Genomic DNA, 17,139 nt, shown 5'->3' with positions numbered 1-17,139 from the left:
CTTAAAACTCTACTTTAGACTCGAGAACATTTAAATAGACAAGAAGTTTAATATTTGAAAAATCTAACCAATATTAAGAACTTGCGAGAATCGGTAGCTGTTCACAGACCCCTGGTGCAGAATTTATGAAACAGCGTTAGACTTGGACGTCCAACTGTTTCCGGCTGCGAAAGGAGTGATGTAGACTTTACATTTGGAAGTGCATGATTATAAATTATACTATATTCGTATGTAATTATTGATAAAGTTATTGCACATATTTAAAAATTAAAACTAAATATGGACATGCGTACACTTGTTATTGTTTATACAGAGATGTGAATGGTGAAAACAATTTAGCAGAATATGTGTACGAATAGTGACGTGTTTCCATCTTGACAATTCCAGGAATATAAATAAAGGTAAATATTTTGTATTTATACATACTTCTTTTTATGGAAATTGATACTTTTATCGCATCTTTGTATGAATTGATTGATATTTATGTGGTGTCCATTCTTTTATACTGCAAATTATAAAAATACATCTTTTTTTTCAAGACGGATTACGTCATTTCGCTACGTGTTCAAAATTATTTCCTAAATTTTATTTGCATTTTATGACACTAATGGTGCGTTTTTAATTTCAATATTGATAACATTAAAATACTTTGAGGTTAGCTTCAGCGTCTCGTTAAAGCTACATACGTATGTATCGTGCTGCTATCAACAATATTCTTTAAGCCCTTCCGTCTGGAGTACTCTTTCTACCCTCTACTTTATAGTTTTACAATATATATTAAATAAATAAATGTTGCTTATATTTTATTGAAGTTTTATGCAGTATTTTTGTACTTACATGTATCATACAAATATGTAGACTTGTACATAAATAATCAATTATCATTCTTAAAACATTGAAAACTGGAAATGTATATTATGAATGATATTTTGTCGCTTTGTTTATATTAAAATTGTCCTATAGCGCATTTAATGAGTCATTATTGTATAGACCAGGGTTTTTTATACTTCAACTTCTCAATAACCCCATTAACAAAGAAATATTTTTGATGGATCGGCAACAAGAGAATTAAATAATAATTTCTTAAATACATTTTAAAATTGCTTTTCAAAACTATGTGTTTCTTTAAATTTTGTAAATGTTATTTGAGGATTTCATAATTTTTAATTTAATGTAATATAAAAACAAAATTTGTGGATTCATATAGATCATTTAGAGATTATTTATTTAATAATAAATTAATTTTTGTTTAATAACATTAATCCTTATAAATTGGCTTTGTGCTAAAACTATTGTGTTGGAAATTGAAAATCCAATCAAATTTGCTATTGTTTATCATATATATATTATTATATATATATAGTGAAAAGTGACAAATATATAAGTATGTAACAAAGTTAATAAAATATACAAACAATTTCAGCTGTTTCAAATATACAGTTTACTGTTTTTTTTTTTTATAATAATGCCAGAAATTCTTTTAATACATATTTTAAATAATAATGAAACATTATAGGAGTCATTATTTTATTTCAGTATATACTTTCTTTTTTTTTCATCTAAAAGTACATAGATTCTCACCGAAACATTTGTAAACGCACAGCAACATTTTTGAGGACCAATACTTAACACATTTGTGGACTAATGAGAGTCTATATAACTAGTTTGAAAACATTAGTATATATAATAGAAAGTAGTTTCAAATTAATATGTTTTACTTTGTACTTTATATAAGGTGTCATTGAAAAAGGACAAGGTTTCTACTTAAATTCTATGTTACAAGCATTAAATATGCTACAAGGTAATCTATGTATATTATGACATTCAACATCTATACACAGGGATAATATAATTAGTTTACCCCAGTTGAGCTCTCATCCAATTAGTATATGAAAATGAGAGCAGTGGGTGACACACTGTCTGGTCACTTTATAGAAACTTTCACTGCCATTGACTTCATAATTTCTTACTTACAAGAGTTTAAATGTATATTATACAAATTATAATGAAGTGGTTTCTACTGTTATTAATTGTACAGTTCATAATGTGGGGTACGTCAGAGGAACCACCAGGAATACAGGAAGCAGAGTCATCTGAACCTATAGTTGAGGATGATGGAAAATCTGAAGAAAATAAATGTCAATTGGAATCTTTTAAAGAAATTGTGTTAAAAAATAAAAAAAGTTTAAAAAAAGAAGAGGAAGTCCAGGTAATAAAGATTGTCTCATAAAAATGTAATAGTGATTCTTCAAATATTTTGTATGAATTTTAATTTTAATTTAGGAATATGCAAAAAGACTTTCCAAAATTAAATCTATAAGAGCTAAATTGTCACGTCGAAGTAAAGATGGAAATTTATCTTCTAAAGACACATTGCATACATCTGATACAGCTTTAGCCAATATATCTGAACAATCTATTGATGATATTAGTCAAGCAAAAACTGCAAAAGCAAAGTCTACTTTACTCCAAAAAAAATTGGCAGAGGATAGGAAAGTATTTGAACAACGTAACAAAGAAAGAACTGAAACTAAACGTGCAGTTGAAGAGAAGGTAGAAGCTATTAGGCAACAACTGGAAGAAAAAGATGTACCTAATCCAGATCTAGCAATAATGGGTCTACAAAAGGATCAGTTATCCATTACACCTATTAAACCAGTCATGATCACATCAGAGGTTAGTAATCAACAACTTCTTTAGCCTTTTATTAGCAAAATTTTTATTAAGTAATTACAGCTATTATTAAGAAATACTTTGTTATTTGAAATTGTATTTAATATTTTAATCATAGGTCATGTCACCTATACAAATTGAGAATATTCAAGAGAAAGAAAGTAAAATTAAAGAGCTTACTGATAAAATTGTAGAATTAGAAGCCATTGTTATTGATCTTCAAGAAAATTTGAAAGAAAAAGACTCTGTTATTGAATCTAAAACAAAAGCAGTCACACTTATATCTGCAGACCTTTCTAAGAAAGGGAAAATGACATTAAACACTTTAGAAGATACGAAAGATGAAATGCGAACAATGCAGGAGCATTTTGTACTTTTAGAGACATCACTGAAAAATAAGAATGATAATCTCTTAGTGCAATTGCAAGAAAGAGATAACAAAATAGCAGAATTAGAAGGATCAATTGATCGGTAATATTCTAAGTTCTTTATACATTTTGAAAATATTTAAGAATCCTTTTTGTAGTTGAATAGAAAATATTTAATATTTAATTTTATTTAGGTTTGAGCAACAGGTCAATGAGCAAAAGTTATCTGAGTCAGCAAGTGTTGATTTTTCTCGTTCTACAATGGATACTTTAGTGGAGACTAAAGAAGCTATGAAATCAATGCAGGAAAACTTTATACTTATAGAATCATCTCTCAAAGCAAAGAATGACAATCTTCTTCAACAACTGCAAAGTTATGAATTAAAACTTGCAGAAGCTAATGAACGAATATTTAAATTAGAATCTGGTATTGGAATAGAAAGGGATCCAACGATTGATGAATTGCAATTTAAATTAGAAAAATTGGAACATAGTAATAGACAATTACAGGATGAGAAGTATGAATTACAAAAAAGTATTGCTGATCTACAAGATAAAATTGTAAATGTATCTGTGCATGGTAATGGAGCAGTAATAGAAAAGGATAATAGAATAGTTGAACTTGAGAATTTAATAGAAGAACTAAAACAGTCTAACACACTTCTGGAGGAAGAATCTAAAGTAGAATTGCAAAAACAATTGGCAGATTTGACACTGAAAAATGAAGAGTATACAAATAAAATAACCGATCTTGAAAATTTGGTCCATGTACTTGAAGAACAAAAAAGTGATATTGCAGCTAGGTTACCAGATCAAAGTTCTCTTAAAGAGGATGAAAAAGTGGGAAGGCTCACCAAGGAATTAGAAGATTTAAATAAAAGTATGATAAAAATGAAAGCACAACATAGAAATAAAGTGAAAAATTTACAAAAACAATTGGAAAATTTCGAAATGGTGAGGCATTTTAATATAATTGTTCATATTTAGTAAAAAATCACATTGATAAGTAGAAGAGTAGTATAACCATAAATAACTGTAAAATAAAAGATGTTTAATTAAAAATTTAACTAACAACATATGTAAACAATGTTGTTTCTATGTTTATAATAGAATATGTATATATGATATATGATTCAGGTGTCCGACACAAATGCGGAACTTGTCAGACTGGCGAATCAAGTGGCATTATTAGAGGAGGAGAAAGGTAACCTTCAGCTGAGTCTGGTAGACTTTGACGAGCTTAAAGGTAGGAACCAGGGCAGAAATTCTGTCGTCGCTGTTTCCATTGTTCTAGTTTTGTTACCAGTTGTACGTGCAATGCATTGTCCAGTTATATTATTCTCAAAACGGTTTATTATCCACAGTCCTATTTTCCTTGCTGCGGAAAAATTCCGATGTCTGTGTATATATATTTGATAATACGTACAAAGCACTTTTATCGTATTTTTTGAAAATTAATTTTATACAAAACAGTCTAGAATAAATTGTCAATATTTATTTTATTGTTGATGCTTCCTCCTTAAGAGGAAAATTGGTATCCGGAGTGTTATAATTGTGCTAATTTCTGGTGATGGAGTCCTATCGTTTGATTACTTAGGTATCTACTAAAGTTTCAATATGTTTATTCAGAATACTAATCAATTATATTATATAAAATATCTTTTAGTATTTTAATATAACATGGTACCTACTTTACTTGTCAAAGTTTGTTATACTCTGATTTGTAGAAGTAGACTTATTCCTTAGAACATAATACTTATATCTTTTATACATTTTGATATAATTAACTTAAATGCATGAAAAATTAGATAAATAATTTTCTTATTCTCTAAAAATCATCTATAATATGGTATTGTACAGTTTGTACATTGTACTATTGTTTGAAACAATCATCTGATATAATTCAAAGTATAATTAATATTCTACCATATTAACAAATAAGTAAACGACAATCAAATTAACAAACAAATCACTTTTTATTTGCTTTCAATGATTGGGTAATTGCTTACCAACTTTATGGTTTCAAAGTTATTAATAATGCTTAATATGAAATCAAAAGCTATTATTTTCAAAACAGTTGATATATGTAATTTAAAATGTGCTAAATTAATTTAAATGTGCTAAATTTTTATTTGTATGTTTTTAACTTGCTTGCTTTGCACTTACTATCAGTTAATATTAATAATCCATAATGTCAATTATATACATCATTGGCATGTTGTACGATCTACACAGCCTCAGCCAGGGACTGGCAAGAACGCATTCTTGACCTTGAAAATAAAGTTTCTGTTCAATCGGAAGAAATTCAAATGCAAATTGAAGCCATTGCAGCATTAGAGAATCAAAAATTGGATCTAGTGCAAGGTAATTCATTATGTTCTGTATTTTATATCCATTTCAATAATTGAGTAATTTAATGATTTTTAAGTTATTAATCGTGTTTGATATAAGATCAAAAGTTATCATTTTGAAACAGTAATTTAAAATTATCAATTTAAATCTGCTACATAAGTATTGGATATAAAATTAGTAATTTAAAATTAGAATTATACATTACAGTTTAAAAAACTTCATTATTATTTTATAATATGTCTCTGATTTGTATTTCAGAACTTCACATGGCAAAACAGGAAATTTCAACTTTAGAAATGGAAAATGCAGAATCCGAGAATCTCAGAGTAACTGCTGAAATGAAAGTTGTTAATTTTGAAGAACAACTGGAAGCTATGCACAAATTGGAAAATGAAAATAAATTGCAATCTTCACCAGAAATTAATGAAACAGAACTAAGTAAACGGATAGAAGTGTTAACACAAGAAAATAGTGAACTATATAATAGAATATCAAAGATGGAAGAAAAAGGTGTTTCTGATACTGGATCCACCGAATCATTTGAAGCCATACACGAATTGGACAAAAGTGATTTGTTGAAAAAAATTGAAGATTTAACACAAAAAAATAATGAATTAACACTTAAATTGAATAAAGTTCACGAAAATGAAAATTTACAAGTTGACTTTACAGAACCATTTGAAACTATAAATGATACATACAAGAATGAATTGTTAAATAAAATCGATCAATCGACTCAAGAGAATAGGGACTTAACAATGAAGTCGAATCAAATAGAAGAAAAAGGATCTTCTGACACGGGTTCGACAGAATCTTTTGAACGTATTCCAGAGCACAATGAAAGTTTGACGAAAATCGAGCTTCTTACTCAAGAAAATAATGAACTAGTAATTAAACTTACGCGACTTGAGGAACAGTTAGAATATATAAGATCAAGTCAACTGGTATCTAAGTCAGATGTTAATTTGCAATCAAAAGTTGATACTTTGCTAGAAGAAAATAATAATCAATCCTTAGAATTGTCCAAACTTAGAGCACAACTAACAGAGTATACGGAAAAAAATAATAACTTACAAAAACAAATTGAAACATTAACTGCAGAAATCTCTGTTAAATCAGAAGAATCTTCCAAAAGATCAAAGAGGGAAATTGATTTTACAACACAAATTAATGAGTTAGTAGAAGAGAAAACTCTTTTCAAAAAGGAGATAAAAGAATTGCGTAATGCCTTGGAACAATCACACAAAATTGCTGCTCAGGATCTTGAAATGAATAATTTGAAACATAGAATTGAAGAATTGTTGAAAGAAAAGGAAGAAATATTTGCAAGGTTGTTAGAGCTTGAAACATTGAATGAGAAGTTGAAGGAAAACATGACCAATGTAACACAAGAGAAGGAAGAATTATGTATTAAAATTAATCAAATGTTACCTGACGATCCTGCTAACGAAAAGCTTGGAGTTCTTGAAAAGTTGGAAAAGTTAAATCAAGAAAAACAGGAGCTTCATGAACGACAACAGCCGGACGAATCTGTATCCCATCTGCATATAGAGTCAATGATTGCTACTTCTCTAGAACGTGAAATAGAAGAACATAAAAAATTAATCACTGAGCAAACTGGATTAATTGAAGAAATTAAAATTAAACTAGCAAATAAAGAAGAAGAATTAGAAGAGAAAAGTAAGCAGATTGTAGAATATGAAACTTCTAGACAAAAAATTGAGAGTTTAGAAAATGAGTTGAAGGAAATGGAGGAGAAAATGGAGAAGTCACGGATAGAAAGAACTTCTATTGAAGAAGGATTTAAAATGTTGCAGAATGAAAATGAAATATTGCTCAAAGAGAAAAAAGGGAAAGACGCAGAAAATAATTTATTGAAACAGCAAATGCAAGATACTACAGCTTTATATGAGTCAAAGATCCAAGAGCAGATTACAGTAGTCTCTGAAAAAGAGAATGAAATAGCTAATTTAAAAGATATCATCGAAGATAAGGATCAAGAACTGCATGCCAAGTATATGGAATTACAAAATAAAATGATTACAATAGATAGTTTGCAAGACGAATTTAATAATTGTAAAGTATCAGTTCAAGAAAAAGATGTCTTACTTACGTCGATGTCCAGTGAAGTTGCAAATTTGAATGACCTAATAAAGAGTAAAGAGGAAGAAATATATTCTATGCAAAAAGATATTGTCGAATTAAATGATAAGATAAAAGAATCAAAACCTTTGCAAGTCTATAATGAGTTATTAGAACAATTGAAAAATAAGGATATGATTCTTGATGAAATTCAATATAAGATCAATGCCAGTACAAAAGAAAACAGTAATTTGTTAGAAAAAGTGAAGAATTTGTCTCAGCAAAATGATGATATTCAGAACAAATTAGCTGAAAAGCAACAGGCGCTTGTTGATTTAATAGTAACAAAAGAACATTTAGATATACAAATTACAGAGTCTAAGAAAGATAAGGATGATGCTGAAAGACGAGTTTGGGAATTGCAGAACATTATAGATAACAATACTAAATTTGTTGAAGATTTACAAATAGAATTGAGGACTGGATACAAACAAATAGAACTGCTTAAAGTAAAGCATACGGAAGATATGGAATTACAAAATCGAAGACTCGAAAGTCTTATTGAAGACCTGAATTCTAAGACACAAGAATGTGAAATATTAAAAGGTGAATTACAAGAAAAGGAGAGACTTATTGGACAAAATGTAACAGAAGAAGTTAAAGTCGCTTTGGAGGCTAAGGTTACTGACTTGGATCAGAAATTGAAAGATTCTGAAGATAAAATACAACTGCACTTAGAAAAGATGAAGAAAATAGCAGCGAATCTAAAAAAGAAAACAGTTATGTGTCAGGAACTTGAAACAAGAGTCACTGAACTTGAAGAAAAATGGACGACTGAAAAAGATGAAAAAGAAGCTAAAAATAAACAAATTCAGGATGTAGAAATCTCGATGCGCGAAAAGGATAATAAAATAGCAGATTTAGAAGAAAAGTTAATACAGGCAAGAGATGAGACTGCAGAAGCTTTTAAGAATATTGATGAACTCATGAACGAGTTAACTAGTACAAAAGAGAAAATGTCTTTGCATACACAACAAATTATAGAAATGGGAGAGGAAATTGTAAAACTGCGAACAGAGCTGGAATCTTCAACAGCTGAGCTTGCAGTTGAAAAAGAAGTTAAAGAAAGCATAATGTCAGAATATAAAAGTTATAAACAGAAAGTTGCAGAAGAAAATGAATATAAACAATTAGAGCTAGACGAAGTAAAGGAAAAAGCAAGAGAACTTGGTGTACGAATGCAAGTTATGGAAGCAGAATATATTGAACAGCTTGCAACAATAACAAATCTTAGAGCTGAAAATGGTTTATTGCAATCGAAGCAAATACAAATCAATGAAAAGTTAGAGAATGTTGAAAAAGAATCAGAGGAACGAAGAGTGCTAATTGAACAGATGCAGAAGGATGTTGTTAATAGTGTGACAGAGAGTACACAAACTGCAGAAGAAGAGATTGCTCATGATGATACAAAAGGTACTGGAGTACAACACTGTAGTTATTGTGAACAATGTCAGACTCTAGTACAAATATTAGAAGCAAAATTACAGGAGCGAGAGGTAGAAATTGAGAATTTGGATAACGAATTAGCCAATTCTATTGCCAATTTCGTTCAAATGCAGGAATCTCGTAGGTTTAATGACTTGATGAATCAGACTAGTATGAGAGATAGGGCATTAGAGGATCCTTATAATGAACTTTTATTCCAATATAACACGTTGACATCAAGTTATGAAGAAATAAAAGCAAAATTAGATGTGGTATTAAAGGAAAATAAGGAATTAGTAAAAACGGTTGAAAGTTTGCAATATGCAAATACTACTTTAGAGAAAAAAATAGCCACGGCAGATCAAATATTGGAAGAAAACAAACAAAATACTGAACAGTTACAAAGTACTGATTCTTTAAATTCTGATTTGGTAAAGAAATGTGAAGATCGCGAAACGGAATTATTGAACATGCAAAAAGAAATGCAATTTGTTCGCGAACGTGCCAATCAACTTGAGGAACAATTAAATTTTCAGATAGCTTCACTCAAATCTGAAGAAGAACAGCGAATAGAAATAGAAAAGTTGTTACAAGATACGAAAAACAGTTTTCAACAAGAAATTGAGTCCTTAAAAACTGATAAGAATGCATATCAGAAAACAGTAGAAGATCTAAAAATTGAGTTAAAGATATACAAAAATCAAAGTGCAGAATCTGTGGAAAACTCAACAGTAGTTAAAGAAGAAGCATCTATGTCTGATTTCCCACAAGATGAAAAAGATAGTGCACCTCAATTATTTGATGCTTCAAAAATTTTTGGTGCAACATCTAGTTTTGGTTCTGATCTTTTAGGAGATACAGAAGTAAAGAGATTGCAGACTTTATTGGAAGAAAAAGAAGCAGAGTGTTTTAATCTTACCCAAGGGATTGATCACTTACAGAAATTAATGATTGAAGAAAGATCACAGTTGTCACAAAACTACAGTAAATGCATTGAAGAAAATTCTCAGGAGAAATTACATACAGCACAAACAAATTTGGAAAGACTAGAACAAGTTCTAACTGATAAGGATAGACAAATTGATTCTTTGGTTGCGGAATTAAGAAATCTCAGTTTGCAAATGATGGAACAGCAAACTGATATGGATAATAAACATAAGGACTTAATGTTAGCTAAAGATAATCAGATGGAAGAATTAAGAATGAATTTGAATGTAACAAAAGAAGCATTGGATAAGTTAATTCTTGAGCAAGATCAACTAAACATATTGTTGGAGTCATACAAATTACAAATCACCAATTTAGAAACAGAATTGAAAAATTCAGTAGATTCTGAATTGATACAAGACTTGGAGCATCGCATTTCAAATATTACAAAAGAGAGAGATTTGTTACAGTTGCAGGTGAATGATTTATCCAGATCTATGGAGGAGTTAAACATTTCAATCGACGTTAGAAGAAATCTACAGATGGAAATTGAGGAAATTGCGCGTGAAAGAGACGAAGCAATGAAGCTCGTCACAAATCTCACACAGAATGTTTATAAAGATTCTGAAAAAGCATCTAGCATTACGCATACATCTATTAAAGAATCGACACCTTTAGAGGAATCCACGGTTGCACATGCAATATCGGACTCTTCCAAATCCATTGCTGAAGATGTTAAACAAACGGCTACTTCAGATACAGGAGCTGAATCTGCATGGGATACAGGTAATGCCGAGAAACTCAATGTTGACGAAGAAATCTGGGATTGGAATGCAAATGATGTTCAATTGGCTGTCGAACACCTTACTACCACTTCTTCACTCTTCACTACAGAAATGCAATTACAAGCAAGAATAGATGATCTTCAAGACCAAATTAAAGATTTGAAGAAAGAAAAAGAAGAATTATTGGAAGTAAATAAAGTCACTCAACTGAGAAGTGGAAGAATGATAAAAAAACTCAAAGAATATAAGGTGCAAATAGATAATCTTCAGCAACAGTTGAAGATTCAGAAATCTGCAAGCGACTTTTACGAACTCGACTCTGCAATAGAGGAAGAATTAAAATCTCAGATTAATAAATTGGAGAAGGCTTTGAATGAAATTAAGGAAGAGCAGAAAAATACTGTGGCCGAGAAAGAGGTATTAGTGAAACGTTTGGACGTTCTTTTCTCCGCAAATGAAAGGTATATGGAGATGAAAGAAAGGCAGGACATGGACATGGACGTCTTACGTATACGAAACAAAGAGCTGTCTGATAAAGTTGAAATTATGGATAAACGACTGCGGGAGAGCATAGTCAGCGCAAAAGGAAGTATTGACGAAGTGGTTGTCTCGAAAGAAGAAGTGAAACCGACCGAACACCATTATCGCCAAAAAAGATCTGTCGATGGAGAAGACTTTGAGAGCATGTGCAAAAAGTATAAGGACGAAATCGATGATCTTAAGGACGACATGGAAGCGCTTGCGACAGAGAACGAACAACTCCAACATTTCTTGGAGGAACAAAAGATGAAGTTCTCCGCTTTGGAATCTAAACGAACGGCAGACGAAAACGAATCGCTCCAAATAGTAGAAGGTCTCAATAAAAGGATTTGCGAATTACAAGACATGTTAAATAAATCTAGTGAAGATTACGACTTATTGTGGAAGCAGTACGAGCAAAATTTAACGGATGCCAACGATCAGGTATCAATAATGAGACAAAATATCGATTTTATAAAGAAAGAGGCATTCGAGAAGACCAGTAAATTAGAAATGGAACTAACCGATTTGCGTCAGCAGGTTGAAGCGTCCGCGCTGATTGCAAGTGAATCGCAAAAGAATTTGGAAGAGGTTCTTCAGGAAAAAGCGGTCTTAAAAGAAGAACTGACCACTTTAACGTCCTCTTCGGAGAAACAACTGTCCACTATGGCTGCATCGATGGCAGAAGTGACCGATCTTTTGAATATCAGAATTCAAGAAGTTGCAGACCTGAAACAGGAACTTCAAAGGCAGTACATAGATCACGAAGAAGTGAAGATCAAATTACAGGAGACTATACAGCAGTTGAATCAAGAAGTAAACGAGAAGAAGCAAGAGGCGGATAGTTTGAAAACGTCTCTTATCGAGAAGGAAAACGAGTTCGTTCAACAGCAGAGCGTAGAGACTGTTAGCGCCCTTGTCATTCAAGCGACTCAAGAACTCGTTCAAAAACACGCGATAGAGATTGAAGAGAAGGAGAAAGAGCTACGGTATTTTAATGAAAAAGCATCTACATTGGAAATGACTATGAATAGTTATTTACTGGAGAAACAAAATAGCGTTGCTCAGTTCGACGCCCAACAGCAGGAACTTGAATCGTTGAAGAAGAATTTAGTGGAGAAAGAGTCGGTTCTAGAATCCCTTCGCTCAAACTTGGCTTCAATGACAGAACAGTTGACCGCAAAAGAGTTACAAATATCAGAGAATGAGGAAAAAGTTGCAAAACTTTCAGCAGAAAATCAGGGATACACGAGAACGATCGGTGAATTACAGAAACGTTTGAGCGAGTTGGAAGTAACTTCAATACGTGTGCATGAATACGGTGAACGGGTTCAGAGCCTGGAGCAAGAACTTGAAAATGTGAGAACCTCTTTGGCAGAAAAAGAGTCGTCTCTGGAACGTTACATTCGAGAAACCACGGAGTACAAAGCAAGGTTGGAGAACAGCAATACCGAAGTAAATGAACTTCGTATGGAATTAGAAAAGATTGACGCTCTAAAGAACGAGTTGCTAGAGAAGACCGAGTTGATAACTCGTCTAAATTCGGAATTTGAAACTACTAGTAAAGTTCTAGAGAAAACTAAACACGATTTGAATGAGAAGGTGTCCTTGCTAGAGTGGAGTAATAAAATGTTGAACGAGAAACAAATAGAATTGGACAAACTGTTGCCTGTACAACAAGATGAACATCAACAAAGTGCTTCTAATATAGTTGACGGTTTACCTCTATTCAGAATGGGAGACAGTAATCACAATCTGCAACGCATGGTGGAGAATATGCAGGCCGAGTTGGACAGCAAACAAGACGAAATCACACATCTTAAATATATTTTGAATGAGAACACTTATCCCAGTATAATTCAAGAGATGCAGGATAGAATTAATTGTCTTTACAACGAAAGGGACGAGTTAGAATCATCTTTAGAAGTGGCCACATTGAGAACCGAAGAAAAGGAGAAGCAAATCGATAATCTGAAGCATCAAATCGAGACGCAAAGTCAGGAATCTATCTCCAAGGAGGAAGCAAATTTGCTTTCTAGGGAACGTAGGTCTGTTCAAGATCAGGAGGAGATCGTCAAGTTGCAAAACGAGTTGCACGCCAAAGAGCAAGAGATAAACGACTTAAAGTACGTCATAGCTGAAAAAGATTCTCAGTTATCCCTCCATGCGAGCATGGAACCGCAATCGGACGATTTTGAATTGCGTGAAATGACACAGAGATTGACTGCTGAATTGTATGCTAAAGAGCAAGAGATTCAGTATTTGAAATCGACTATCACGGAATTGCAAAAGGAGGTGTCGCGTCTACAAGCATTTGAGAGGCTTTCCGACGAGACCAAGGATGCCATACAGAAGCTTAGTCTGGAGAAGGAGCAGGTGCGATTGGAAGCACAAGAAGTCTTGGAAAGGAAGCTGAAAGAAAAGGAAATTGAGATCGACGAGATAAAACAGAGGCTCTCTATCGAGAACAAAAACATTTTGGATGAATTACAGTCTAGAAATAGAGATATAGAGAATCTGAGTATACGATTGAGGGAGTCTTCTATGATGGAACAAAGAACAAAGGAAAAGCTGCATCAGAAAGAAGAGGAATTTGTTCGAGTGAGTACAGATTTGGCGGAGAAGGAACGTAGATTAGCAGAGTTAAGTATCACCAAAGATACTGAACTCCACAATCTGAAAGTTCAAATTCATGAGAGGGAAGTTCGTATAGAGGAGCTTCTGGTGTTGTCTGACGAAGAAGAGAAGCAGCTTAACGAGTTGAAGAAGAATTTGGAGTCCAGGGAGACAGAAATCAATTCGTTGAAGACTCTTCTGGAGGATAAAGTGAAGGAGATGGAATTGATCCAGAATGTTCTGAAGAAAGATGTTTCTATTATGGATACATCTACGTCTGGAAGCATAGAAATGTCTGGTGAAGAAAGCAAAGCATTAGTCTCGCAGGAATTGGATCTTGCTCTATACATGCTTCATCAACGGGATGTCCGGTGTGAAGAATTGACGCATGAATTAATGCAGTTACTCGAAGAACGGGATACGTTACAGTTGCGTCTGTCCAACGCAATCAGAGTGAATGAGGAATTGAGGAAAGCTAAAAGCTCTGATCTTAGTCCGAAGAACGAAGCCTCTACTTCTGGGAGTGAGGAACCACTTGTAGAACACCTTTCGTCATCAAAGTCCGAGGGTCCGATTGAGATAGCTAGAGAAGCTATCAATGCTCCAATTGAAGAAAATAATGAGGCTCTTGCTCAGAAGTATGTATTCTGTATACGTTTTATTACAATTATATTTCTCAATTTAATCGTTCTATATACCGATTGATCCACCAGAAACAGAGTATTTGATTTTATTTCTTTTGTTGAAAAAAAAAAACAGAAAAATTTGGGTGGTGGTTCTTCATTGATCATTAAAAAAAAAAAATTAATAGAAAGTTATAAGTAAATTAGAAAAATTTTCAGGTACATTATTCTATCTCTGGAAAATATATGATCAGAGTTTATTAATATATGCAACATTTATTGATATGAATTTTGTTTAGTTTTATTTAAAGGAGAGCTCTTGCAATACTTTTAAGAACTGCAATGAATGAATTTTTGATTTTTTAATGTTTTTATACAATAGCTAAATAATTTTTGTAGCTTTTTATGTTATATTCAGTACATAATTATATTTATTTAACTCCCAACTTTGCTTAGTGTGTAGGAGTCCCCAAAACAAGCTTTTCAAGTTGATCCGCCCTTTCCTCTGTAGTCCTGTATGATTTGCAAATGTCATCTGATCTGATCAAGATGTAGATGTTCTCACTTATTTATGTATGAATTCATTTCAAGAATACGCGACCAATTTATTGGAGTTCCCACGTTTTCCAGAATTGTACAAACACAAAGGTTTGATAAATGTTTATTTTAAAATCATGCTTCTAGGACACAAGTGTTTCTTTAGATTTATTTGCTTGTATTGTATATAATAATCCCATCTGAAATAAAATACAGCAATTGTCCCGTAAATCTTTCATAAGGATGCAAATTACAAGCCTCAAGACTGAAAATATTGATTGCTCAAGGTTTGCTATACTGTTTCCATCATCTATTATTTCATACAGCCTGACATATTATAGAGAGAAAGTACATAAATTTACATGTACATGCTCTCTACCTCTAAAACAAAGTGGTAAACTGGCGTGACTTAAAAATGAGAATATCTGGCACAATTTACAACAGACCTGGGTATTATTCAAATAAAATAGTTTAAAGTATTTTGAACATTTAATTTGTTTTAAAAACTGTTTTATTTTGTATTTTGAAGAATTTGTATCCAAATTAGATTAACAGTGGAATGTAGTGATCTTGAGCAAGTCAGTACTTTCTACCTCAAGAACAAGCACTTTGAATATTGTAGGTAGTACAGCAGATTACTAAGCAGATTATCTCAGGAAGATATAGTCTTCATTTCTAGTGGTTAAAAACGTGTTAAAGCACTACTAGTAGCATGTAAGCTCTGTACCTCACTGTATAAGCTAGTTTTCCCTCTAGGCTGTCGCAGTTGCATACAATGAGCCATGCGAAAGATGTACGATTAAGGGATGATCGAGAATTGAGGCATACACAGCAAATGTCTTTGTTAGCACACAAAGATGTTCTAAGTACCTTACCTCCTGAAGCAGCTGCCAGGCTCGTCAATGCAAATTATACACTCTGTATGTACCACAAGATAAATATTTTCTTTCAATTTTGTTTAATTTCGTATGCAAATTATTTTTGGCTTTTTAAGTATCTTTTCTGTATGTTGGAAAGTACTTTCTTCATTCTTAATTACTTGTGCATTTTAAGTTATAGTTATGTTGACAAGTAGCAGTAGAAATTTATTTAGTTTGTAGAGATTTGTAGGAGTTAGAGGGAGAACATGTTCTTTAAAAGCGTCGGTAAACGTTAAGAAATTAAAAAATTATTTAGCCATAATATTGATAAAAGAAATATATTTACAGCTAGGGACGTTCAAAGTCAATCGAGTGTCTTACTAAACTGGCTGTGGGGGAAAAGGTGAGCTTTTAATTTGGTATTAAGACATGTTAAATTTTATTTAAAACATTCATGAGTGTATAGATATAATTTTCTTACAGCACGCCGAAGGTTGTGCACATGTGATGGGACACTAGTGACAGTGCAGTGGACACACCATCCTTGCCTTCTGGATACATTCCTGCCAAGTGCCAACTGCCAAGACTATTTCTGTAATTAGACTAGACCGAAGAAGTAAACGGAATTACTGTTCAGTAATGTTTCGGCTAGTTTATCGTCGTTGTAAGTGCGTTATATTTGTGAAAAGTTATACGCATCTTATTTCATCAATGGGTTTCGAGATGCCTGTATTTTTGATGTGACACTGTTAAGCAGTGGTAACGGAGTCGTACTTTCCGAGGCTTCTAAAGAGAAAGTCTCTCCTCTTCGGTGCAGAAGAGAGTGAGGAGAAGACTTAACTGTATTATAATTATTGTATAGCTATCGTCTTTAGGTACATTGCAAACGAAACATTGCCTTGGAGAAAAGTGTATATTTCAGTTATTTTATTAGCTACGAAACTGTTAATAGTGTAAGATGTTCCTCGAATATCGTTCGATATTCAAAGGAAGTGTGTTTGTTCCGATGATTATTCTTTATAGTTTGGATGACCTTCCGATTAAAATGTGTTTGTGTAAATTGTCTACGACTTACCAGCCGGTCTGTTGAGAACATTTCAAATGTGGCTTGCCGAATTTCGCATAAAATTTTGGCGAGTCACACGTTAATTAAAATATAATGTTAATTATTTAATATTTTACCCAACAATGGAAGTGTCGTAATTATCTGCTGCTTTTTAACCATGTTGATTGGAATTTTCTATTTTCACGAAATTTTGTACAGAGAAAATAATGCGTCGGCGAATAAATAAATCATAAGACGAAGTATTTG

The 17,139-nt window shown here is 32.3% G+C and overlaps 1 protein-coding gene across 4 annotated transcripts; it reads left to right on the top strand.

Moving 5' to 3' along the window:
• The first annotated feature begins 56 nt into the window (after window positions 1-56).
• Window positions 57-17,135, top strand: LOC143154091 (uncharacterized). 4 transcript variants are annotated; one of them, XM_076325898.1, is made up of 12 exons: window positions 57-227; window positions 314-401; window positions 2,039-2,209; window positions 2,284-2,676; window positions 2,792-3,144; window positions 3,236-3,995; window positions 4,179-4,287; window positions 5,277-5,405; window positions 5,652-14,445; window positions 15,712-15,887; window positions 16,176-16,230; window positions 16,311-17,135. In XM_076325898.1, the coding sequence occupies exons 3-12, from the start codon at window positions 2,045-2,047 to the stop codon at window positions 16,333-16,335; spliced, it is 10,959 nt and encodes a 3,652-aa protein (XP_076182013.1). In that variant the 5' UTR covers window positions 57-227; window positions 314-401; window positions 2,039-2,044; the 3' UTR covers window positions 16,336-17,135. The 4 variants fall into 4 exon arrangements, with proteins under 4 accessions (XP_076182013.1, XP_076182014.1, XP_076182012.1 ...); XM_076325899.1 differs by lacking the exons at window positions 57-227; window positions 314-401 and having other exon boundaries at window positions 2,006-2,209; window positions 4,179-4,245; XM_076325897.1 differs by lacking the exons at window positions 57-227; window positions 314-401 and having other exon boundaries at window positions 2,006-2,209; window positions 15,724-15,887.
• The last annotated feature ends 4 nt before the right edge of the window (window positions 17,136-17,139 follow it).

Source organism: Ptiloglossa arizonensis, chromosome 13 (genome assembly GCF_051014685.1).
Source record: "Ptiloglossa arizonensis isolate GNS036 chromosome 13, iyPtiAriz1_principal, whole genome shotgun sequence".
Classification (NCBI taxonomy): domain Eukaryota; kingdom Metazoa; phylum Arthropoda; class Insecta; order Hymenoptera; family Colletidae; genus Ptiloglossa; species Ptiloglossa arizonensis.
The sequence above is the reverse complement of the archived record's forward strand: the minus strand, read 5'-3'. Positions and strand labels throughout refer to the sequence as shown.

Bases quoted from the DNA above. Each gene is read 5' to 3' on its own strand.
- LOC143154091 (XM_076325896.1), top strand. From the start codon at position 2,006: ATGAAGTGGTTTCTACTGTTATTAATTGTACAGTTCATAATGTGGGGT. The intron at 4,288-5,276 runs GTAGGAACCAGG...CGATCTACACAG, and splicing joins AGACTTTGACGAGCTTAAAG to CCTCAGCCAGGGACTGGCAA. The intron at 5,406-5,651 runs GTAATTCATTAT...TTTGTATTTCAG, and splicing joins AAAATTGGATCTAGTGCAAG to AACTTCACATGGCAAAACAG.